Raw genomic sequence first — 26,252 nt, forward strand, 5'->3', positions numbered from 1 at the left:
TTTTGAAAGATACATGTCCTTATTATACACTTTACAGAATTCATTTTTCAGTGAGCAAAAAAAAAAAAAAATTCCATAAAAATAATGCCATTTGTTGAAAAGTTAACTGCTAGGCTTAAAACAACTACCTTCAGTTAAATTCCTATTTTTTTAGTCCCTAAAGATTGGGCCAATTAACTCAATAAAGCTCAATGTATATATTTTTTATTGGGGACAATATTAAATGTTCAAAAACAATGTTAACTTTTATAGGATTCTTATGCAAGTGGAATCTTTTTACAAAAATCTTAGGAACATATCATATCTTGCAATAAATATTCCTTTCAATCCCTCGAGGAAATAAATGTAAGTTTTCCTTTATAAACAACATATATACACATACACATATCTAAGGAATGGCCTACACTTTATTAAATCAATTTATTTTCTAAACAAGACAGAAATGCCAAGAACCTTATCTCCCTACAAGTTACGCACCTTCAGCAAAAAAGCAACAAAATGTGCCAAGATAAACACTTTATCTCCAAAAATAAATAAAAGGCCATTTAACTCAGTTTTTTACTTGGCTTCTACAAATCCAGTAAAATCTAACATTGCCTTAGTAGATAAAAGGGAAAACACAAGAGGACAAGGTAGGCAAATACAGCAAAAAAGCAACTATGTAAGTTTATAAAATTAATGAAAATATGCTGCCACAAATGAAAAATTTTCTTCTTCCATGGAATTCATTTAACTGTAATGAATCCTATTTAAGATTAAAATAATAATACAGCTCTTCTGATCTCAAGTTCTTGTTGTGTAAGGGAAGGAGAGGCAGACAGACAGGATGAATGTTTCCAGTCTGATAGGAACCATTTCCTTATTTGGGCTTACACCACACTCCGACCTCTTTCAAGAAGTCAAAGGTCTGAGTCAGATGTGTACCTTCAAGTATCTGCATCATTAACTCATTCTGTACTGCCCTGGCTGGTGTGTGAAAGGGTCAAGGCAAATAAAGGAGGCCCAGAATAGTCTGTGAAGAACTAATAAAATTAGCCAAGATAGACATCAGATTTCTAGATTAAGTTTACATATATGTGTCTTAGAAAAGAAAGGGAAAGGTCAGGCATATACTAAATCAAATCTGTGAGCTGTGAAGCACCTCAACCAGAACTCTGCAGGGAGTCATTTTGGGATACATTATATACCCACATATCTTGCAGTAAACCCACTAGGCTTCATTACTCATATGATATCCCCACTACCCAGGAAGTACCAGGCATACAGGCACCTATCTACTTTTTGAATTGAACTTAATCTCTCAACCATAAATTTATCTAAATTGTTCTTCAATCTACTTATAATTTGCAGCCTGTAATACTTAGCAAGATATGTTTTTATCTTCCCTAATAAAAAGTGCTTCCCCTTTAGATCTTTCACTTGTGATAGATGATTTGATGATAAAATCACGGTCACCTTACCTTTCATGACAGTATAAGGTCCTGGCAGTATCCTAATAACAGTTATCATTTACTTATCACCTATAATGAATTTTGTTATGTATTTTCATAGAGAGTATCTCATCCTCACAATCTGGAACTAGCTATCATCATCTCTATTTTACAGAGGCAGAAATTCAGTTTGCATAAATTTATCCAATATTCAAGAGCTAGTGCATACAGAGGCAGGATTCATAACAAATCTGTCTGCCTCTAAAACCTGTGCACAAGCCACTTAATGCTACCCTGCCTCCCTGAATTCACCCTTCCCACACTGGCATCCACTCTCTCACTGAATCTCTTCAACTACTGAAGAACTAACAAATGCCTGAGTTTCTCCCATGTGTAAGAAAGTCAGTGTGAGAGATAAAAGAAATAGATTATAGTCCTGGAACCCCAAAAGATCAATTTAAGTAAGCAGCTACATGGAAACTAATGGGATCACTGTCAGCTGAAGTAGGAAAAAAAAAGTCTTTATGGAGGTGAAAGCTGAACTGGTCCCTGAAGAACACAGACTCTTAAAATCACCTTCCTGGTGGGGCACCTGGGTGGCTCAGTTATTAAGCATCTGCCTTCGGCTCAGGTCATGATCCCGGGGTCCTGGGATCGAGCCCCGCATCGGGCTCCCTGCTCAGCGGGAAGCCTGCTTCTCCCTCTCCCACTCCCCCTGCTTGTGTTCCCTCTCTCGCTGTGTCTCTCTCTGTCAAATAAAATCTTTAAAAAATAAAATAAAATCACCTTCCTGGGCCATTTGCAAACTTACGGGTTTCTTCAGGGGTAACACATGTGGGAGTAAAGTTTTTATGTAAGTTTAGAACAGACAAGAATTTCCATTTTGTTTCCAATACTTCCACTAATTAGTCCAGTAATTTTTTTCAGCTTTTGAGGTAACAGTTGTTGGCCAGGTTATCTTTAAAGAGACAATGCAATCATTTCTTAGTAGTAATTGATTCTGAATTCAGAGGAGGAGGGAACATATGATTACGCCTTGCATTAATGGATATCTGGACAAGGAGAGGCTTTCCTCAGGCCTCAGCCATCTAGGAATTCCATGTCACCAGTAAAAGAGTAAAGGGCAAAAAGAGAATAAGCACAAGAGAACAGGGCACCTAATCTCATTTCACCAGAAAGGTAAAGAAAGTACCTCCTGAAGTCCCAGCTAGAAGGAAATAATAGGCTGGGGTGGACCTAACAGCAGGGCTCTCACCCCAACCTCACATTCTGCCTACTCTGTTTTGTGAGCTCCTCCTGTAATTTATTCTTGATAGCTTCTGAGAGCACTATTAACTACCAACTTGTCAAATTTAACTCTCTAGAATGTTTATAAAAATATTTCAAAAGCTTACACATAATTGTGATTCCATAGAGAGTGCATTTATATTGCATTGGTCCCTCCACTTATTGCACTGGTCCCTCCCTCCAAAGGTATCAGCTCATTCCTATACTTTATTTTCTAGTTATCAAGCCTGTCTCTTACACCCATAACTAAAAAAAAAAAAAAAAATCCATTTAACTCTTTGGTTACTCAAGTTTTATAGGTCTTGCATAAAATCTTTTGAAAGTATTTTCTTTTTTTAAGGTCAAAATAATTAGGTTAGTTGGTTCTGAATTATCTACTAATTTGGCTTCCTCAAAATCAGGCATGATTTCTCCATGCTAACAACCTTCTCCCCTCCCCACAAACACTATTAATCCTATTCTTTAAAAGGAATCATACATGGCCAAGAAAAAAGAAAAAGGGGTGCCTGGGTGGCTCAGCTGGTTAAGCATCCAACTTGATTTTGGCTCAGGTCATGATCTCAGGGTCCTGGGATGGAGCCCCTAGCAGAGCTGGGCTCCCCACTGAGCAGGGAGTCTACTTGTCCCTCTCTCTCTGACCTTCCCCCGCTCATGTGCGCACTCTCTTCCACTCTCTTTTAAATAAATAGATAAATCTTAACAAAAAAAAGACACAAGAATAAAAGGTACATCTCTTATGACTCAAATGAAAATGAGGCAAGTCAGATAAAAAAAGAAAAAAGCTAGAACATAAGTAGACAGACTCAAGAGGCCACCTATCAACTTTTGTGCTGCCACAAAGAAGAGAGATGCAGTCATGTGTTTTATACATAGTAAATGTTTCTAAAATAATCCGTTTCTGGGGTTGCCAGGTTTTCCAGCAAAAAACGTAAGCAGAGCCACCTATCACAAATATGTTTCATTAAAAATTGCTTACTAGAATGTAAAACTCTAGGGAAGGCTCACAATTTTATCCAGAAAATTGCACAAAGACTTCTGAATAACAGCTCTAACACTTAACTACATGCCTGGTACTATTCTCAGTACTACAATATATTGTCATTTATTTTACAGAGTTATGAGAAATAAGTGTATTACTGTTTATCATCAGTTTATAAACAAGGTCAGAAAGATAAGACTACATAGCCTAGAGTAAGGGGCAGAGCAGTAATTCTTATGCAAGATATTAACTACGATCACCTCTGGATGGAAGGACTGCAGGTAAAACCCATGCCTTCACTATGGAGAAGTATGTTTACTATGCTCCAATTCTGGGGTTTGATTTTTTTCTTTCAATTAAAAAAAAAGGATAGTTAGGTATGTGAAGTTGGAGAAGTATTCAGAGATTTCATTTGCTTATTGGAAAAAATTAAGAGTTGCATATTCTGCTGAGTTGGCTGAAATAACTGTGTTGGATGCTTCTGAATATAATATTAATTACTTATTCAGAAGTACCATTTTTGTGTGATTTATAAACAAGCATATAAACCCTTGGTGATCTAAAATTCTTAGTTGTTTGCGAAACTGTTTATTCCTATCTCAAAACACAATACATATTTCTTCAGAAATTATACTTCACCTTAAAATAATTCCTCTAAAAAGTCACAGGAAACGATGATTCATGATGTATCTTTCCCTGGAATGAAGAATTGAACTACACCTCTCTCCTCCATACACAAAGATCAGTAGAAAGTAATACAGTACATGAGAACCTGACCTAAGACTTGTCATGACACTTCTATAAACTCACTATTTCATAAGGTAACCAGGAGACCTATTTCACAGTACATTTACAACACATGCAATATACTTGGACTCTGAACTCTGCAGCAGCTGATTAAATAAGAAGCCTACTCCTTTCTCAGCTGTCTTGGCATAGCTTCATTAAGTTTAGCAAACATCAAACTCCCAGAATGCCATAAATAACTTTGCTTTGTGAGCTGGAGTAACAGTACTAAAATTTCCCAGATATAAGGATGCCCTACTATCTAAAAATCTGTTCTACAAGACTTCCAGACTACTATTGTTACTACTATGAATGTTATGGTAAGGTGAGAATGGGTAAGTTTTTTTTTAACTCTTCCAATACACTGTGGACAAAATTAAGTGTATCATTTAGCTCCAGAGTTAAACATTCATCCCTACTCTGGTACTACTTTCTGTAAGATTAATTTGACAATCATTTTATCTTTAAATCCGTATAGCACAGAAAAACAGAGCCAAACTAAATTCTAACTTCCCCATTAGTAGATCTGTAGAAAAATCTATGTTTGAACTATAGTTAAATACTAATGTTTAACTGACTAGGTATCTTATTTTAGATGTTACATTAATACACTGGAATGTCAGACAACAATGCTAGTATTTTATTCTTCTCAACCACACACTTCACATTTGAAGGCACAATTATTTTATTCCATTCCTAAATCAAGCCCCAGATTTCATATCTCTATCAAAAAGACCTACTACCACTATTCCTAAAAGCCTGTTATTTCTGAACACTTGTTTTTGTAACATGACAAAAATAATTTTTATAAAAAGCTTGATACCATGATGTTAGATCATAAATTTGAGAGCTAGACCCTGACAATTTGACACAGTATCTCTCAGTATGCTACATCTAGCCATTTCATTTTCAAATTCAGTTCTAGCAATTCTTGAACCAACTATGAAACATTTGGCAACACGTTCTAATTCCGGGCCCATTAACCCACATATTTTTTAGATGTCATCTGGCAAGAATCATTGCCTTTATTTCTGGAAGAGATTTACCAGTCCATTCATAGCCTTTTTTCTTTCAAATTAATTTTTCTTACACATGAATAAATTAGAAAAGATATCTCAGTATTAATCCCAACAGTTCATTTTATCAGAATCTCATATCCTATATAACTATTTTCCAAAGCTAAGATTCAAATAAAATCCATTTTCCTTATGTAGGAAAAGATCACTCTAGTTGTTAGAAAAAAAACTTCTCTCACTCCTCTTCACTAACTAGAGGATCAAACAGCTCTGCAATGTAAATTGCCCTTCCTTCAAGTAAAGACTCAAAATACTAGATACAGAAATGCCCCATACAACTTGGCCCAAAAGTCCACAGGGGTGGCTAGCTATACAGACCCAAGAAGAGGGAGCACTTCTGGGTAGAACTGCCATAATGGTTCTCGAAGTACCTGAGAAGTTAAAACACTAAACATCAACATACATTACTTAATAGTTTCAGTGACTGTCTTCTTACCTCATACCTGGTACAAGGATAATTAAATAATGTATTTGCTTAAACATCTGTTTAAGATGTTTAAGAAAATAGTTCCCTATGGTTCTTAAGAAGAGGTATAATGCCTTTTTCTTTTTCACATCCTCGGACCCTAGCAGACTACTCAGCAAATAAATGGCTGACATTTAGTAAATATTTACTAAACAGAACTGAAGCACTTGCTTCTAACAGTAACTGTAGTCTTGTAATGAATGGGTACGTATTAGAACAAAATGGTGGAACTAATTACTGGGGTGTTGGCTATACCTGCCAGAGATGGGTATTACCAGCCCTAAAAGAGTGCCTCCAATGCTTCCACAGTATTAGTATAAAGAGGGACAGGTTTTTCAAAAGATGCCTCCTATTGCTTCCTCTTTAGTAACAAAACTTCTAAATTTCCCAACCTCCTTTGCAGGTAGGTGTAGTCATAAGACTAAGTTCTTGCCAATGAGATGTAAATGGAAGTCTTGTATAGGACTTTCAAAAACGTTACTTGAAGGAAGCTTAATTGGCTGGAAGTAACACCCCCAACTCTATTCCATTTTTTTGTGCCTTCCAGACAACAACTTAGGACATGATGAATGGAGATTCAGCAGCTACCCCACATGCTGAGGTGACCTTGATAACGCAAAGTAAGCACTAGGATACCGAGTCATAATAACACTAGCACTGGACCACTTACCGCTATAATTTTTATGCAAGAGAAATAACTTTTATCCAAGCCACTGTTTTTTTCTTTTATGGTCACCAAACCTAATAACACTATTTGACAGATAGCATTTAGAATTTCAAAATGTATGTCTGAAATGGCAACTAGGTCTGTGATTTCCAAGTTGAAGAGGATGAATCACTCTCTATTGTCCCCAAGACTTAAGACCACAAATGCATCAAATACATTATTATTAAACCTAATAATGTGGGAGAAAGGGTTTTGTAATCCAGAATCTTACTCTAATATAAATACTTTACAAAAAGAAATAAACAGTCATTGGAAATGGTGAGGGTTTCCAAGTTACAGCAGCAACAATAAGGTCAATGGTGTTGACAGCTTTATAATTAGCAAAACAAAAACAGAAAGACCCTAATTAAATATACAGAAAGGCTAAGGCTGAAGCCACTGAATTTGGAATCCTAGATTTTAGTTCTAGGTAATTTTATGAACACCATTTCACATATTAGGAACTCAATTCACTATTAAAAGGAGGGGCATGATTAAATTATTTCTAAGGAATTTCCAGCTCTAATTCTCTAAATTAAAAGAAAAACCAAAAATGTATTAAGTCCTAGAAAATTCCTCAAATAAAAAAGCAACTACATCTTCTCTAGATACTAAAGCAATAGTAGCTTCCATTTATCAGTAAAAATATGTTTTGTCTCTACTGACTAGAATTCATCAGGATATTTTTGTGCCTGCTCTTCTGGCTACCTAAAATGTGCTTATCCTGAACTCAACTGTCAAACCCTTACTTACCTCTTTTCGATCTTAGCATTTATGTCTCATCTTGAATGAGGCTGGTCCTGAACCCTAAAGCAGATCCCACCTGCTATTTTATTGAACATACAATTTTTCGTGACTTCATAGCACTTACCACAACTTTCCATTTATATTATTACTTGCATTCTTTTATTCAATGTCTGTCTCTCCCCCTATAATGAAACCTCCAGATGGGAAGCAATATATCCAGGTTCCCCCTCCCTACTGTTTTATGTCCAGACCTGGTACAATGCCTAACACACAGATGAAATTCATCTATGTATTTGTTATATGAAGGAACAAACAAATGAATAAATGACGCAGGCATCAAGAATTGAAGAGATCATACGAGAAATGTTTACCTACTTACCTCATTAAACACAGGATACATGACTGCATAGAGGGGCATAGAAACCATGGAAGTGGTCTCAGCTTCATTCTTCATCTCTTCCATTGTCATCCTCATTCAAAAGCCAACTACAGTAGAAAAAGCAGTGCTAAAATGCAGAGGAATCTTCATTCACTGCAGTATTTCTTTTCTCTTTTGTGATAAAAGAACAGGGCACAAAATATATACTGACCTGGTTAAAAGGGAAGAAAGAACAGAGATTTACTCTATTAATGGAAAACTACAAACACCAATAACTTTCTTTTCCAGTGTCTCTATCTTATGAACAGCTGATTTGTTAATGTATCTTACTTGTGAAGGTACCCCTGATCAGTAAGACATCTCTTTTCCTCCTCAGACTCAGGAATTTGCCCTTTCTTACAACTAATTTTCCCTCATTAACGAAGCTGTGATTCAAAAATCCACTCTTCTTAGAGAGAGTGCTCCCTGAAGCACCATGGAATAATGATGCATCTAATTCTATCATATATACAATCAAAAAAGTTAATACAAGAAATTATCAACAAAGTGTATAATTATGGCACTTATACATAACATAAAACTATAACTGTGAAATACATAAAGCATAAATGTTAATGGAGAACTGCATTAAGAATTAAGAAAAAAGGGGCGCCTGGGTGGCTCAGTTGTTAAGTGTCTGCCTTCGGCTCAGGTCATGATCCCAGGGTCCTGGGATCCAGCCCCACATCAGGCTCCCTGCTCAGCGGGAAGCCTGCTTCTCCCTCTCCCACTCCCCCTGCTTGTGTTCCTGCTCTCACCGTGTCTGTCTCTGTCAAATAAATAAATAAAATCTTACAAAAAAAAAAAAATTAAGAAAAAAGGTGTTTAGATTAAAATCTTTTTGCTAATAGTTCATTGATTTTGCCACCAAAAAATAACAACAAAAGCATAGCCAAGCACCAAAGATTTAAGACAAATCTTAAAACTGGGAAAATTCTATCAAATGTGTCTATTTGGGGGAAAAAATGTTATTTAATTTTGCCAGAGGTATTTCTGAATCTTTGTCCAAACCTGGCACAAAACCTAAGTAGAGAGATCCACAGACACTGATAGTTTGACAATATACTGAGAATTCAACAATATAAGAAAGAAATTTTGCCTTGAATAGTTGAGGAAGTATGTTGGTTTTTAAGAGAAAGCAACTGTATTTATTTCCTTTGCTAGGCTAAAAAATGAGCCTAATTATAAAGTAAGAGAGTAATATTAGTGACATATCTATATTTTAAACAATGTATATTGGTATATATATTTCAAAACCATCAATTTTGAATAATTTCTATCATTTATAAAGCATTTTCAGATTATAAAACATTTTTCACACACTTTTAGTCCTCACAATTACTTTACATTAACTGTCATTCTAACCTTATTTCAGGTTCTGAGATGATAAATGATTTGACCAAGAACACACATGCAGAGGCCCAAGACTTGATCCTAATACTCTCAATCCAGATCTAATAATTTCACATTAAAAAAACAAAAAACAAAAAACTAACTTTGAAGTAGAGACAAAGAATCTCAGCTCATCTACCCAAGAAAATACCCAGAAGTTATTCATTCACTGAATAAATGTAGGCTTAGCACCTACTCTGTAAAAGATGCAGTGGGGGGGGGGGGGTGATTAAGATGTGGTCCTAATCATTAAAACTTATCTGGGCCAGACTGTGGAAGACCTAAGCAGTTTGAAAGATACAATCAAAGGTCTGAGTATGCAGAACTTCAAAAAGCTCTAATAACTTATCCCATCTGAGAACTGCTTACTATCCTTCCATAATCCCTACCAGTGAAAGGGAACTTGACACCTACAGAAACAGGCTAGTCCCATTTCTGGTAGTTCTAAATATGGAAAGTTTTTCGTTTTGGGGCTACAAGCTGCTCACTGACCTCACAGAACCAAATCAATAAATAAAAATAAGAAGGCCAATTCCTAAGTCTTATTCTATAGGGTAACAGAAAGCCATTACCTGATCAGATCATTTATTTAAGCGGATTGCTTTGGTCATACTGTTAAGGATAGAATGGAGGAACATAACCTGATGGCAGGGGAAACTTAAGAGACCTAGTATAGTTATATAAAAGACCAACCAGACCTGAGCAAGTAGCAAGAGGAAGAAGGTAAATAATCAATTGTGACCCTGCTGTTTCTAATTAACTACTTAACTGGCCATTCGGTAATCTACTTTTCCACTTTAGAAATAAATTGTGAATACTTTTTCATATTAAACTTGGAACAAAAAAGAGGGGCTGAAATGCAGGGATAGTAGTCAAAATGAAAATGATGGATACTGGAAGCACAGTATAGACAGTAATTGAAGGCATCAGTATCAATGGAAAAAAAAAAAAAAAAACAAGCAAGAAATAGCAGAACAGGGCCAACACCAGAACTTGAAGAGACATCTCATGGGGTAACAGAAAAAAAATCATTCATTTATTTAACAAATATTTATCCATTACCTATACAGAATTAGGCCTAGGACTAGCTACGGAGCAGTGAACAAGACAAGACAGTCTCTGACCTCATGGAGCTTATACTATGAAAGGAAAGCCAGAAAGTGAACAATTGTCAGTATCAACAAGGGAGAAATGCAGATGCTATACTGCTATTGGAGAACTGGGTGACAGAACCAGCATCACAGAAACCAGGTGTTTCAAAGAGAAGGTGGTCCAAAGTTTTAAATGCTCCCGAGCATGGACAGTAACTTTTAAAAAATGATTGGATTTCTTGATGCGGTCATGAATAATGCTGGAAGAGTAATGTCACTTGTATACCGGGAGCAAGAACTACCTATCTGTAGGAACTGAGACGGTGAGCTGGTGAGAGAGATGATCTCAGTAAAAAGGAGGTGAATTCCTAAAGTAGGCTCAATTGGATTATTTTTGTCTTTTACTCTTTTGAACATGTATGTATCCCTGCATATATAAAGGCAGACAGAAGTGAAGGGATCAGTAAAAGTAGCCAGAGTCACTCAGAATTCCTGCTGGCACCTACCTATCTACCCCACTAAACCTGTTCAAATACTTAATTTTTACCTTTGTAAACAGTGGCATTGAAATTTTTTTTAATTGTGTTGAATCAATAGTATTGTCCCATGTCAGGAATTTCACTTAAGATACTTATGATCTAGGGGCGCCTGAGTGGCTAAGTCATTAAGCGTCTGCCTTTGGCTCAGGTCATGATCCCAGGGTCCTGGGATCGAGCCCGGCACTGGGCTCCCTGCTCTGCGGGAAGCCTGCTTCTCCCTCTCCCACTCCCTCTGCTTGTGTTCCCTCTTTCACTGTGTCTCTCTCTGTCAAATAAATAAATAAAATCTTAAAAAAAAAAAAACATATTTATGAGCTAAATTTAAGAAAAACCAAACATATATATGTATTTCTTGCCTCTAAGACTAACTTACAGTACTATCAGCTACTATTTGTCATCAAAAAGAAAGTATTATAGGGGTGCCTGAGTGGCTCAGTTGGTTAAGCATCTGCCTTGGGCTCAGGTCATGATCTCGGAGTCCTGGGATCAGCCCCGCATCTCTCTCTCCCTCTGCCCCTCCCCACTGCTCATTCTCTCTCTCTCTCTCTCAAATAAATAAAGTCTTTAAAAAAAAAAAGAAAGAATTACAGCAATATCATGAGCTAAATAGGTGTCTGTCTTACATCATACTAATCTACCTTTTAATACTGTTCCTATGGAAAATGTTCCAAAGAACCAGGTTACAACTGAACTTCTCAGAACACACATTCACAAACTGGGGCCACTCAGTTTCATTAGTGTTTATATGAGATTAAAAATCAACAATTTCAATAAGGCTTTTTAAATATGCCAATTTTAGTTCAGGTTAAAATATGCTGTCATTCCTTCTACATGCTTCTTTATTTGAAATGGTTCAGTGGACAACCTGCAATTACTCCAAGCAACAGAGCCTGTTAACCTAAAGAGCAAGGGTCAACTGAGCTGAGCAAGAGCTTGAGTCCCTGTCCCTTTGAGAAGGTTTCTTACTTTCACCATGGGTAACGTCAGGCCCAGGGCAGCTGGGCAGCACATTACCAAAGTTTCAGCTCTCTAAGGGATACTGGTTTCTGAGGTGAGTGCTGATCATGCATACAGAGCCAACTAACAATTAGTAACTCCAAATCCCAAATCTGGAAAGGCCTTAAAAAGTCACCTCATCTACCATGTAGTACAATAGAAACCACAGTCCAAAAAATGACTTGCCATGATTATAATTGCTAAGTAATAATAAATAATAAAAATTTAATGTGGGTATAGTGGCAACACAGCAAGAGCTACTTAGTTTCCTATTTCCAATGTGTTGCACTGGGGGAAAAGTTTTCATTTCAAAGCAAGCTTTGTTTCCTGAGAAGTTAGCATCACAACATTTTTAAAAAACCAGAACTATAGATGTCAATAACTTAGACAAAACGTATACTTTTAAGCAAATTTTTCTTCAAAAACACCCTCTGTGATATGGTAATACCTATATAAATAGAATATAAGCAATCGATTCATTTATACTTTCCCCCTTATTTCCTTCAATGTTCAAAATAGCACTAATTTCTGACACAAGATGCATAAGTATTAAATACCTTCCTGCACTTAAGACCACTATTATTTGTTTAAAGTGAGGGGAAAACAAAAATAGGTTCCTGGCCATCCCACTGCCAAAGTCTTAGTCTTTGGAGTTTCTATCCGGCCCTGAGCAAAGAACAGGAGTCTGTTCATTTAAAGAACTATACTCAGGGGCACCTGGGTGGCTCAGTCAGTTAAGCGTCTGCCTTCGGCTCAGGTTATGATCTCAGGGTCCTGGGATCCAGCCCCGCACTGGGCCCCCTGCTCAGTGGGGAGCCTGCCTCTCCCTCTCCCTGCCACTTCCCCTGCTGTGTGCACGCTCTCTCTCTCTGTCAAATAAATAAAGAAAATCTAAAAAAAAAATTAATTAATTAAAAAAAATAAAGAACTATACTCAGATATATCTCAAGGGTCAGAATCAGCATTTTCTGAGAGAGCCTCATTTTAATCCAACTGGGCAGGAGATAATTCTAGAGCTAAAGTTATTTACTCACAAATATAAGGAGTGGACAAATGAAGTCCCTGGTACTGAAATATGCAGTTCTTGGGGAGAAAAAGAAGGCTCCTAAATGGGCACCTGGGTGGCTCAGTTGGTTGAGAGACTGCCTTCGGCTCAGGCCATGATCCTGGAGTCCCTGGATAGAGTCCCACATTGGGCTCCCTGCTCAGCAGGGAGTCTGCTTCTCCCTCTGACCCTCCCCCCCTCATGTGCTAGCTCTCTCTCATTCTCTCTCTCTCAAATAAATAAAATCTTTAAAAAAAAAAAAAGAAGGCTCCTAAATAAATTCTACACTTAAAACATTTGTAGGCAGGTATATTTGTCTTGTTTTTATTTATAGTCAAATCCAAAACTTAGCCCTCTCACCTGGTCTTAAATTCTTATAATTCCTTTAGTTTCCCTCCTTGAAGAGGGAAAGATTGATTGATTGATTTGATTTTGATTGGACCCACAACCTATTCATGAACACTTAGCTAAAAGAAGTTTATTCATTCTGGCAGTAAGCAGAATCCATGTTTATGCCACCAAATCTGTATTTCTTTTTCCCAATAGGGACATTAGTCAGTATAGAAGGTACATAGTAGACAATAAATGTTTGTTGAATGAAATTAATGAGATAAGAGATGGGCAATTTGTAAGTTGAATCAGTCTTGCTAACACTTTTCAAATATCAAGCCTAGCAAAACAAAACAAACATAGAAATCTAATTAATTCTATTAACAAAGTCTAATTTACCAGTCACATTTAGCAGATTTTACTACTTCTTGCTATCCCAAGCTCTTCCTAGTATGGTAAGCTAAGATAATATTAGCATCAGATGATTGCAACTAAAATCAGAATTCCAAGAGAAATTTACATGAAAACTAAAGAAAAATAAAACAATCAGAGATTATAAATTATTTTATTAGGGCTGCTAGGATATCTTTTAGATCATGGAATAAAACTGGCATATAATTTAATAGTTCACAAAATTCTCAAAATGCAAGAATTTCCAACATAGGTTAGCCCTGCTTTATACATAAGCAAGATCCAAAAAGCTATCCAGCTTTCAGCCCATAGCAAAACTTTCTCTTATGGGAAAGGATGCAGGACTGGTGTAGTTTCCAAATGTTGGACGACCTAAGCCATCACAATCACTTCAGTCCTCATTAAAAACATTCCCAAGATGACTCAATCAGCATCTCCAAGATAGGGTCCAGGAAGCTGTATTTTTAGCAGACAACCCCAGTGATTCTCATGAACAGGACAAGCTGGAAACCACTGGTATGGAAAGAACAGTGCCTAGAGAGTCAGAAAAACTAGCTGCCAAGGCCAGGCTCCGGGACTTGGGTAAAATTGACTAAGTACCTGAGACAGGGGTTCTTTTTGGTTCTGACTTTGTGGAAGTTTCACTTAATCACTGGCCTTGTTTTCCCAACAGAAACAAAGAGGGAATAAAATTATATCATTTTAAAGGCTCTGGTATTCTAAATTTCAGTGATAATAAATGTTATTACTGTGATCTACCACAGGTTCAAAAGTAATCTCATGGGAAACTAAAAAAATTTTTTATCAGATCACAAAAACTATTTACGTTTTCTAGTAGAGAGGGCCTGTCCAGTAGTTGGTTGATTCAAGGTCTCAAATACCTGACAACTCTTTGCATTCTCTCAAGCACCTGGGAGCTTGAATCATACCCATCAGGCTCCTAGAAAACTAAATTTATTCTAAGGCTGTGTAGCTCAGTCTGGCCATTTAGCATAGCTGAAAAGTGAGCCTTTGATAATCACAACCCACTTTTTAGGGCCTTCTCACCTCAAAATGTTGTAGCCACTTTTAAACAAGAGCCAAAATATTTAGAGGAGAGAGCTAGGAAAAAGGGAGGCAGAGGAATAGGGTTAAGTGGATCCTACTTAAACCAAAATAAGCTTAAAACCTTCAAGATATACCTACATCTCTCTCCTTCCTCTGCAAATTATATTTCCTATAATTCAAGGTCTTCCATATGTAGTTTTCTTTTTTAATAAGGTTATGTGGAATTCAACCTTCCTGAGCACGCCCTACAATCAGTTCAGTTTTTACTGAATTTTGCATTTAGGGACATCTAGAAACAATCCCTTGTTAATGGTTAAGTGTAACATATGACACTTTGCCACCGTATTTGTTTACATATATCAAAATTTTTTCTAGACATCTTCAAGATATCAATGGAGAATCTGTGCACAGCTATGAAAAAAAAGCCTAAGTATTAAGGTCTGAAAACAAGGGCTCAAATTCTGCATACTGTCATTATAAACCATCTTATCTCTGAGCAAAGCACTTCACCTCTCCATGTTTTAGTTTCTTTTTTAAAATGGACAAAAACCAAGCTGTATACTTGAAAAGAGATGTAGTTAGAATAAAAGATGAGGTGATTTCTAAATCAAACCATAAAACTTCTATATTAAATACCTGTAATTTACTAAGCACTGTGCTTTTGTACTTTTAAATAACTATTCAAAGAAAGTACACATTCCACTATGAATTATCACTTCATTGGAAGGTCTAACCTCTCGATCAAATTTTTAAAGGCACCCTCTCTGTTGTAACACAATTTCCAGGTATCTGATACCACTAACGGTTGAAGGACTCCAGCTATGCTTTGTTAAAAAACAGGATAAAAAAGATAAAGTCTTCAATATCTCTGTTAACATGATTGACCAAACAAGCATTTGCTAAGCTATTAAGAAGAGAGGCTCTAACTAAAACATCATCTGAAAGCTAAGATGTCTTTGAAAACAGGTAACACTGGCAAATTAGAACACAATGACCCATAAAGGAAAAAATGCAAAATATAAAAGTGCTCTAAATTTAACTCCATTCCTTTATCATTCTTTGTTAATTCCCATATGTCTGTCACAGATAGGTGTTCCCTTACTAATAAGCAGACGTGGTACTACACACACACTTACAAATCAGTCACTTAAAACTTACGATTTATTTTTTCTGTGGAGAAATAAGATTCTAAAAAACACTTCAAAATCCACAATGTTACCTACAGGAAAATAGGAATATGACTGCTTCCATTATACTTAGCTAACATTAGTAACACTGTCATTAGAGAGGTGAGTAATAAGCATAGTGATTCTAGAATCAGACTTGCCTACATTCAATGCTGGATCTACCACTTAATATATGGTGTGACCTGGGGCAAGTTATCTAACTTTTCTGTGCTACAGTCTTCTCATCTATGAAATGGGAATAATAGTCTCTCTCTCTTAAGGCTGATGTGATGATTCAACAAGTTATTACAGATAAAGTGTTCAGAACAGTGCAAGGCACATAGTAACTATTCAATATTAGCTATTATAACTACATTTTAATCAGATCTCCTTCTAGAAATCAGGTCTCCTGCACAATCATCTAGCCAGGCAAATCAAGAATGCTTGAAAGCCAGACAAATAAAGAAAGGTAAGTGATTTTAAGCCTCTTTAAAACAGCAGAACTGTTGTTTTTCAAATAAAATCTTTTATCAAAAGAGATAAAATACACTAAACTGTTCATTCGTGCAATAAATGGATGAAGTAACTAGTTTCCAGCCCCTAGCCCCTCCTTCTCATAGGAGCTCTTCAGCAACTCTCTCTCCACAGTTGGAAAACTATTGCTCTAGGACAATCAGGACACAAGCTTTATAAACAAAGCATTATGAAGAACAAAGGGGAACGAATGGTCCCAAAAGTAAGGTCAAGTGCTGGCAAAAGCCCCTCTGGGCCCAGATTTTTCCATAACTCAGTTAAGAAACTTAAATGTTAAGACCCTAAAATTTTAAAGTGAAAACAGCCATTATATATTATTTCATCCAATCTCCAAATTTTACAACTTAGAAATGTCCACAGACATTCACATTAAGAAAGCAAACAGAATGGTGACAGACATTTTAAACAAATACGCTACCGAGCTACTATAGCCTATTGTATAGGACATGTTAGTCTGCCAAATGAACTACTTCTAGACCAACCTGCCTTGATCTTTAAGTCATCCATGGGTCAATCTGCTTACAGCCAACCCCCAAATTCCACGTACAGTGTTTGAAGACTGAAACCAGCAGGAATGGAGCTCTGATTTAAGGTGTTACTAAGCAGCACAAATTTGTGGATCCTCAATTTGGTGCTGCTGAGACCTCTGACTCACTCACCTTAAAAGTTAACTGCATCATGTCAGTGTATGCACTTGCATATTTTGGAGAGCATAGTTTCTTGTGGGGAAGGGGAGTATTGTTTCTTAATACAGAAATCTATAAAACAGACAAGAATTAAATTTTTCTACACACAGATGGGACAGTATAGAGCACTAGGTATGCTCTCAAATTTGAAACAAGAACCTGAGTTTCAATTTTTGCTCAGCTGGGTGTTATCATTTAAGTTATTCATTTCTCTTTCTATACTGAGAAATTAACGAAAATATTGAAGTACTCAACTTACATGGTTATTAAGAGTTCTAAACACATATGAAGCAGTTAATAAAGTGGCTGACACAATAAGCATTTAATTCATATTGTTACATTTTATTTATTTATTTTTAAAGATTTTATTTATTTATTTGACAGAGAGAGCGCACATGCACGCAAGCAGGGGGAGCAGGAGAGGGAGAAGCAGGCTCCCAGATGAGCAGGGAGCCCAATGCAGGGCGGATCCCAGGACCCTGAAATCATGACCTGAGCTGAAAGCAGACACTTAACTGACTGAGCCACCCAGACAACCCCAGTTACTGACATTTTTAGACAGAGCTCTATGAACCTGACATAGCAAAAGGATTGGAACTAGGGTGAGGCAAACCAGACCACTCAGAGCACAAAACTTAGCTCTGACTTGCAGGACACAGAGTAATTGCCTCCTTAAATTTTGTACCCCAGGCCCCTCATTTACCTCACACTAGTCCACATCTGCATAGCACACACAATGACAACCTCTTATTGGTTATCACAATGTCATAAAGGTCACTTCACATAGCATATTTATAAAAATTTTTTCTCCCCCATTTGGCCAAAGTGAAGGCATAAAATACTTGGACTACCAGGAAAAAAAAAAAAAAGTTACATATCATCCAAAGCAAGCTACATAGTTTTAGAATACTTAAAAGAATTTGGTCAATAAGTGAATTTTAAAATTGTCTGTCAAGCTTATGTTAAAATTATTTTTTATTCTCTTCATGTAAATAAATCAACTTTAATAGAGAAAACTGACCCAGAAGCAGACTGGGTAGCAGACTGAAATAAAGATGCAACCAAAGACCTCAAGATGATTCAAGGTAATTCATAAAAGGGCATAAGACAATAAATAGCTGACAACAAAATCAAAGGGCTTGTTACCTCCGAATTACCTGATAGGAAATAGGAACAATAAAAGTAGCAACAACCGGCTTCTAAGATACTTCTGCACAAGTAATTCAGGAGAAAACAGTACATCTTTTTAGTTGTGACAATCCTCAATTTTCCTATTCCAATGCCTAAGTTTTTGTTAAATCCTAGTCTGAACAAAATTTAAATGAAAACATTTGTTGTAGGGCAGGAAACAAATTCAACCTTTGAATATGTTCATCTTTTCTAAGTTCTTAATCTAGTGGCTCATCAAATGTCTGAGGTACATCTTTCTATTTTCCTTTTTATTTTGTGATCTCCCATTTTAATTTTTCCAATATAATGCTAAAGCTTTCCTTTAAAATCCCTTAGAAATTCAACTAAACTTAAACCTTCATACTGTTCCTATGTTCCCTATGCTTGAAGGTACAATTTAAGGAGACTGTACCACATGGGCTAGGCCTCCCTGCCTTGTATCACTTATAATACCTACCATTTATCTTAATGACTCTTAATTGCCTAAGGTCCTCTAACCAAATGCAATGTGTATTTTCTTTACCATACTTACAAAATTTCTTTGCACCAACACGGCCACAAGGCACTCAAATGTTGATAAAATTGTTAGCTCTAGATAACAAATTCACTGGGTCATTTGTTTAAAACTAGGTGCTAATAAGGACAAGGTTTTATCTTGATGATAGCATTTAACTTCACTTTTAGCTCCTGATCTCAAATACAAATGCTATTAGTCACATTCACACACAAAAAATGAGGATATCTGCTTGTATATATAGTTCATCTTGTAACCTTCCTTTCAAAACTGTAATTTTTTAAGGAGGCAAACCAAAATTAAGATAGGACCCCAGAAATCTAGAGTTTTGACAACACTGCCAGAATGCCAATTTTATTATGGATAAAGACATCCAGAAAGCATATGTATTTCTGAATAAGAGATCACAGCAAAATTCGAAGTTCTTTGGAATTTAATTAAACCTTGCAACATTGTCAACTGGTATAGGGAGCAGTTGCAGCCTAGAGGCCAGGTCTGACTCCTCTACCATTCCCAACTGGCTTTTGTGGTAGTAACCTTACATAAGTCTAAGATGGCAGCAGGGGTGTAACATCTTAGGGTTTTGTCATTCCTTAACTCCAATCTCCACTAGAGTTCCAGTTCATCCTGAAGACAGGATGGTTGAATGAGGCAGGAAGGCATGTTTCAGTACCAGAGACCAGATGGTAAGTTAGAGAAACTATAATTTTTTTCCCTTTCTATTAGCTCTGACCCAAAATTATCAAATGAATTGGTGCATGCAAAAGTACATTAATATGTAAGGAAGGGGGTAAAAGAGGTCCAAAGATAAAAAGGAAAAAAAAAAAAAAAAAAACTAGGAAAAACTGCCCGTGTAACAGTCTTCCCATCCCCTTCCCCTTCTACCCACTAAATGATAAACGCATTAAAGAGAAGTTTTATTCCTTTTTCTATTTCCTAGTAGCTAGTGCAGTACTCTGCATAGTTAGTCTAAGTTAGCAAGTGTTAGGTGGAGATGTGGTGATGAAAAGTCAAAAAGAGTCCATGCCCTTGAGGGTGGTGCGGTCTTGCAGGGAAGAGGAACAATAAAGAAATACAACACGTCAAGCTGCCACTTTGCATAACTCCTCAAGCACACCTGCCTCATGTTACACATATACTTATCGTACACAAGTTCAACACGCATGCCTAACATTTTTTGAAGAAAACAAAAAAGAGAACTATTGAAATCCGAAGGTGATCATAAATCCATTCCACGCACATAAGTCCCAGAATGAAAGACAGGACACACATGGATCTGCTATTCCCCCTGCCAGACTTAGGGACACAGTACCTCTCACTATGAGCACCTCACCACACTATGATTCCTGTGTTATACATATTTCTTTTCCAACATGACTCTGAATAACAAGTCAAATGCTTCACCTACTACTCAAAGGAAAAGTAATTCTATCCCAGTGCTAAAGAAAAACTGGCTGGGTGAAAGTTATGTTAGTCTCCAATGTCCTAACTCCCTACAAGATTTTTTCGAGGAAGTTTGAATGTAAGAAATTTTTGCCTGCAATACCGACCTTAGCATCTAATATAAAAATTCTCTCTAACTGCAACTCTAAATCTAACTGCCCTCCAATAGAGCTCAATCATTACATCATTTTTATGGCAAGGACTTAAAATATGGTCTCTTGAGTGAGGCAGCCTGGATTCAAATCCTAATTCCAAGCAATTACTGGTTGTATAACCTTGGGCAAGTTGCTTAAACTCTCTGTACTTTAATTTCTCCCGTTTAAATTGGGGATAATAGTGCCTCTACCTCACAGGACTGTTGCAAGGATTATATGACATCATGTGGCATGCTTAGTGTGATGCCTGGCACTGAGTTACTGCTCAATAAATGCAACTATCAGATTATATCCCAGCTCATTCTAATTATTTAGGGTAATTTCACACGTAATATATACTCAATAAATATTTGACAAATGAATAAGCCAAAATATTATTAAGCAATCTATACTTACTTCTGGTAAACTTATTTCCAAGGGATTGGCCTGAGTAAACAGTAGTGACTACCATTTAATATACTGCACTGCTGTTACCCAATAATTCATAAGCTTGCTGATAAAATCCTCTTTTTTCTCTCTTTTAAATAGCAACAATTAATTGATTCTAAGCAACCACAGAAAAGTAAGATTAAGACTGAAGAGATTCAACTCACTTTTTGGGTAGTTAAAAAAAAAAAAAAGGTTATTCAAACCAAAAATATAAGGATGATTTTGAAAATAAGATTGTAATACTACACTACATCAAAGATGCAATTAATTTCGTAGCTAAAATTTAAAAACTGTATTTTTCATTTTCCTACAAAAATGGACCACCAAACTACATTGCTTATCTTTCTGCAAATAAATTATTTCTAAATGCCGAAATAAAGGTGTTTTCATTAGTTACACTGTGTGTGCCCCCCAAAAATCAATATTTAAGACTGCAACTTTCTATAACATTTCAAATGCAGTAATATATACAAAAAAAAAAAAAAAAAACCTCACACTACTTAACTTCTAATTTTATTTACCATGAAATTAGCTTTAAACTCTTAGTAACATTACCTATTATAATGACCCTAATGATCCAAAAACATGTAAGAAGCAGTACTTCAGATTTATTCTCCATATACTAGTTATACTAGGTAAATATGAATTTCTTCGGTAAAAAAGATCATAAAAAAATAAAAAATAACATAAAAACTGACTTTTTTTAAAAAAGGTAAGTTTAGGACTTATCAAAGACTTAACAATTATTAATAAAAACCGGGAGCATTATCAAATTTTTTTTTTTAAAGATTTTATTTATTTATTCATGAGAGACAGAGAGAGAGAGAGAGAGGCAGAGGGAGAAGCAGGCTCCCAAGGAGCAGGGACCCCGATGCGGGACTCGATCCCAGGACCCTAGGATCATGACCTGAGCCGAAGGCAGACGCTTAACCATCTGAGCCACCCAGGCGCCCGCATTATCAAATTTTAAAACCAAATGCCAGCAATCATTTTTTGACTATCTCTTGTGAGAGAGGGAATTGGTGAATTCATGAAAGCATATAAGGTTACAGCAACTCAGTGCTGTTCAATTTATTCTATGCGATTATTACAGTACTGCAAAGGATTACTGAATTTGTTTTCACAACCAAAATCTAACACAAATTTATCCCTGAAATTTGGTTTGCATGTTTTTAAAATAATGATCATTTTAGTCTCATAAGTATCTAAGTTTAAAGCAAATAAGGTATTACCTTAAGACCCAGTGAAATATGAAAGTTTTCAAGAAGCCCAAAATATAAGCTCCTTTGAAACAACCATGACTCCATTTTACAAAGTCACCTTGTCTAAAGCACATGATACTAAAAGTAAAATTCAAAAGATACCATGGTTTAAAAACAAAATGAAACAACAAAGAAAAAAGAAAAAAAGCATGAATTCTGTTCAGGACAAAATGAGATCACATTAGGAAGTACAGAATCCATTAAAAGTTTGTTTCCTCCACATCTGTATTTTGTTATAACGAATGTTGCTCGCAAAAAGGAGGACAGTGATAAGGTCTCCAAAATGCTGTTACACACAAAGTTTGCTGTAACAGAAAATGACTCCTTTTTCATTTCCCTATAGAAAACGATCTATCCTGATCTTAAGAGACCTCCAAAAAGAACAAACATCTTTCTACAATTTATATCATAAAACTTCTGTCATAAGTCCTTTCATCTAAGGGAGGAAAGCAAGTCTGTTTTACTTACTTCTGTATCTCCGTCCCTAGCAATGCTGGAGGCACTGTGCATGAATGCACTCATTCATTCAATCATTTACTCACTCATTCAGCAAGTATTTACTGAAAATTTCCTTTGTGCCAGATACTGTCTAAGTAATGAGGTAAGGCACATGACAAATGAGAGGGTCCTACCTAGGTAGCTTAGTCTAGTGAGAGAGACAGACGTTTATCAAATAAGTAAAGAAATAATTAAGTTCCTATTGTGATGATACTACAAAGACATACAAAGCTGGTGAAGATACACTGGGAACTTACTATACAGTAAGTTCTAGTTTTAGGAAGGAAGGGTCAAAGAAGGTCAGGAAAGGTTCCCCTGAGGAATGACATTTAAACTGAGATCTGCAAATAACTAGGAGTTCATCAGATTTAGGAAGGAGACAGGGAGCAGTCCCGCAGGGAGATGAACATGATGTACAAAGGTTCCCAAGTCAGGAAGAAACTTATGTATGTAGTAAGTGAAAGGTGTAGTAAATAAGAAAGGTTGGTAATAAGTGTGGAGAGCTGGAAAGGAGGCAAAGAATAAACTGTCAGCATCAAAAAGTGTATGAGGGTAAAAGAATTTGAATACTTAAGTCATTTAAGTCCTTTTCTCACGTAAAATAAATAATTTTGGGAACTGAGTCTTTATTCTGTAACAGTAAGATCTACATTCAGAAGACCTGGCTTATGCCTTAATCCCACCAGTCACTAGTTTCAGGACTTTACACTTGGCCAGTCTGAACTTCTTCATTCTCTGTGTAAACAGGTACTCAATTATTTTACCTACTGGGAATGCAATGATAATACAGAATCCTGTTCTCATGACCTTCTACCCTCAAAGATAGATGCATGTGGGAGACATCCTAAGTCCTGTAAGAGATGATGTCCAAAAGCTGACGCAAGGCTCCTGCAGAACCAAAAATGAGAACAAATGTGGATACTGGTGAACTGCTAACTATTTTAAAAATACAAGTATTCACATAACTCTGGGAACCCTAAATTCTTCAATGTGCAGAGATCCAAAGTGACCACAGTGTGACTTAAAGATTGTAAATACAGTAACAACCTTACTCCATCATTTTACAATATAGATGAAATACCAAAACTATAATGGGCCTCAGAGATGAAGAGTAATGATAGAACTGAACCCAGGACAAAAACTAACACACAATGAACAAGTGCATTAAATTAATTTTACTTATTTCCAAATCTTCCTGACTTTTAATTCAAAAGCTCATTCCACAACCTCAAAGCTGCATGCCAAAAGTTAGGGAACTCATCTCACACTTCCAACAAAAAGGAAATGCCTACACTGCCATCTAGAAAACACATTAACATTCTTGCTTTACTATCACTAACTCATGTTCAGTTTACGCTCTATGTAAACTACCATTTCCTCCTATAATACAGCATGGAGCCAGTTATCCCAACGTAATTTTGTTTAATTGGTCTTCCTTCCTTGTGTACTGCATTACTCATGGTGCTATGTTACTCCTATACTTCCTACTTCATTCTATAATATCATACCTCTATTTTAAATGTTATATTAATCTCCAGACCATCTTAACTTCAATCATAGGGGAGCAATATACAATATATGATCCTAGAAAGAGTTTTTGCATTCAAAAGTTAAACACTGTTAATATTTGCAGAGTACATTCAAAAAACAGCATATGGTCAACTTATACAACAGTAAACAAGGATTAACTACTAGCTATCAGCAGATACTGAATTACTGTATATAAACTTATCACAAAAGAAATCCTGATGTCAAAAACACACCTAAAATTCTATTAAAGATCCAGTAATATTCATGAGCTATAAATGGTCACACTAACAATTATAAAGGATAAGACCGTTAAGTTACAAGAATACTGCTTTCTGCTCAATATAAAATATAAATGTCCAACTTTCCCATTCTTTAGTAAAAATAGGATGAATTAAAAGTCATTTATAATGCTAAGAAAAATAAGAAAAATAAAGTAGGCGCTTGATGATTTTACACATACATACACACACACACTGGAGTCAAGAAAATAAGGGGAAAAGTAAACAGAAATCAACAAAATGTGATGTTACGTCCAAGAAATGCAAAGTAACTTCTTTTCTAGTAATGAGCACACCAAATTCTCTTGATACTATTATTACTTGAAAAACGTGTAAAATAAGTTCTGTGACAGAATTCCTATACTACTGTTGTCAGTTTTACAAAATCATAGGAAAAACCGTCAGTCCTAAGGTAGGGAGGAAAAGGAACACCTTTTAAATGTAAGGATGGGGTATATTTTTTTACATTCTCCTATCTCATTATCTACCATTTAAAATGGTACAGTCCGTCACTTAGTATACCCGTAATAAGTAGGCTGAAACTCACTTATTTTTCCAAAAAGTTAGAGTGTGTCCTTGTTTTATTGAGGAATTCCTCCAACTCAAAAAACTCTTTAAAGGGCTTCTGAGAAATACATAAAATGCATTACTTTGCAATTTCCCCCCACTCACTTCAAAAAACCACCAACCTCCCTATTCTTTCTTTCTGGTGCGTCAGCCCTCATTCAGAAACTGGATTACAACTGGATTAGATTCAAATCAGTCCCTACGTGTGTGACCTTGGGCACGTCACTTATCCCCTCAGTTTCTCACAGGCATCCGAAAACAGTGTCTTTAAAAACAGAACGGGTGTAAAGATACCTTTGGAATTACACCTAAGGTTAAGGTTTTCTGCTTAGAGGCAAAATTACCTCCTTAGAAGGGCCACATCATGAAACTGGAACTGAATCCGCAGATCTCTGTCAACATTGACTCTTCCTTTACAGTTCTCCTCTTCTTTCAAAGGGCATAACCTGAGTCACCCCAAGAGCAGACTCCCAAGCGCCCCTTCCCTCCTCCACTCCTTCCCTATCCTACTTCTAAAGCAGGGGAAAACAGCAGCCACATCTCCCCGCCCCAAGCCACACCTTCGGAGGACCCCACCCCAGACACATCCGCCCTCTCCCTTCTCCAGGGGCACCAGAGGCCAACCTCGCCCTTCCCCTCCCGCCCCCACCTAGAGGAGACTTCCTGGAGGCGTTCAGGCCCGAGCAGGGCAGGCAGCACTTACAAACCCGCTTTACGCCACTCGCGTAGGGTAACCTCGCTTACGCCCATAGGGCCCCGTTCCCAGCCTCGTCCGCTCCGCCTGCCAGAACCAAGCCCAAGTGCCTCAGCCACGGCCCCTGTGTGACCCCACACCTCTTCTGCTCCGCTCGGGGCTACAGAGACTGGGATAGAAGACCCACACCTTACCGGCAACTGAGACACTGACTTCACTTCCCACCTTTGGAGCCCTCTTCAACTCCCGGATCAATTCACTCCGGCGACGCCGGAAGGACCCGAGAGGAACCAGGCGTTGTCCGGAATCCTGCCCAGCCGGAGTCGCGCAGGGGCCTATGGGAACTCGTAGTCCCACTCTCAGCCGTCGTCCGCAATCTCTGCACATGCAAGACTACAATTCCCGTCAGGCTGTGCGGTAGAGCCTAAGGCGATGGGTGGGGACACTTCCAGCCAATAGTAAGAGAGTTCCCTGCCTTTGCGGGAGGAGGTGAGACCGAGAGAGAGGGTGTTCGAAAGGAGGAGGAAGGGAGGGGTCAGCTCTCACCTGCACCAATCAGGGTGCTGGGTCGGCCCTGCAG

The 26,252-nt window shown here is 37.0% G+C and overlaps 1 protein-coding gene across 3 annotated transcripts in view; it reads right to left on the minus strand.

The window, feature by feature from the left end:
- Positions 1-26,018, minus strand: part of PDCD10 (programmed cell death 10) — a 42,272-nt gene extending 16,254 nt beyond the window's left edge. The window contains exons 1-2 of one of the 3 annotated variants that reach the window (XM_006735708.3): positions 25,867-26,018; positions 7,857-8,067 (exon numbers count right to left, since the gene is read on the minus strand). In XM_006735708.3, coding sequence (XP_006735771.1) covers positions 7,857-7,952 — 96 coding nt within the window. In that variant the 5' untranslated portion in view covers positions 7,953-8,067; positions 25,867-26,018. Of the gene's footprint in view, positions 1-7,856; positions 8,068-25,322; positions 25,408-25,866 lie in introns of those variants that run through there. The other 2 variants (XM_031030597.2, XM_081829138.1) reach the window with 2 other exon arrangements.
- Positions 26,019-26,252: the final 234 nt, after the last annotated feature.

This window comes from Leptonychotes weddellii, chromosome 1, assembly GCF_054177405.1.
Source record: "Leptonychotes weddellii isolate Sample4059 chromosome 1, ASM5417740v2, whole genome shotgun sequence".
Classification (NCBI taxonomy): Eukaryota; Metazoa; Chordata; class Mammalia; order Carnivora; family Phocidae; genus Leptonychotes; species Leptonychotes weddellii.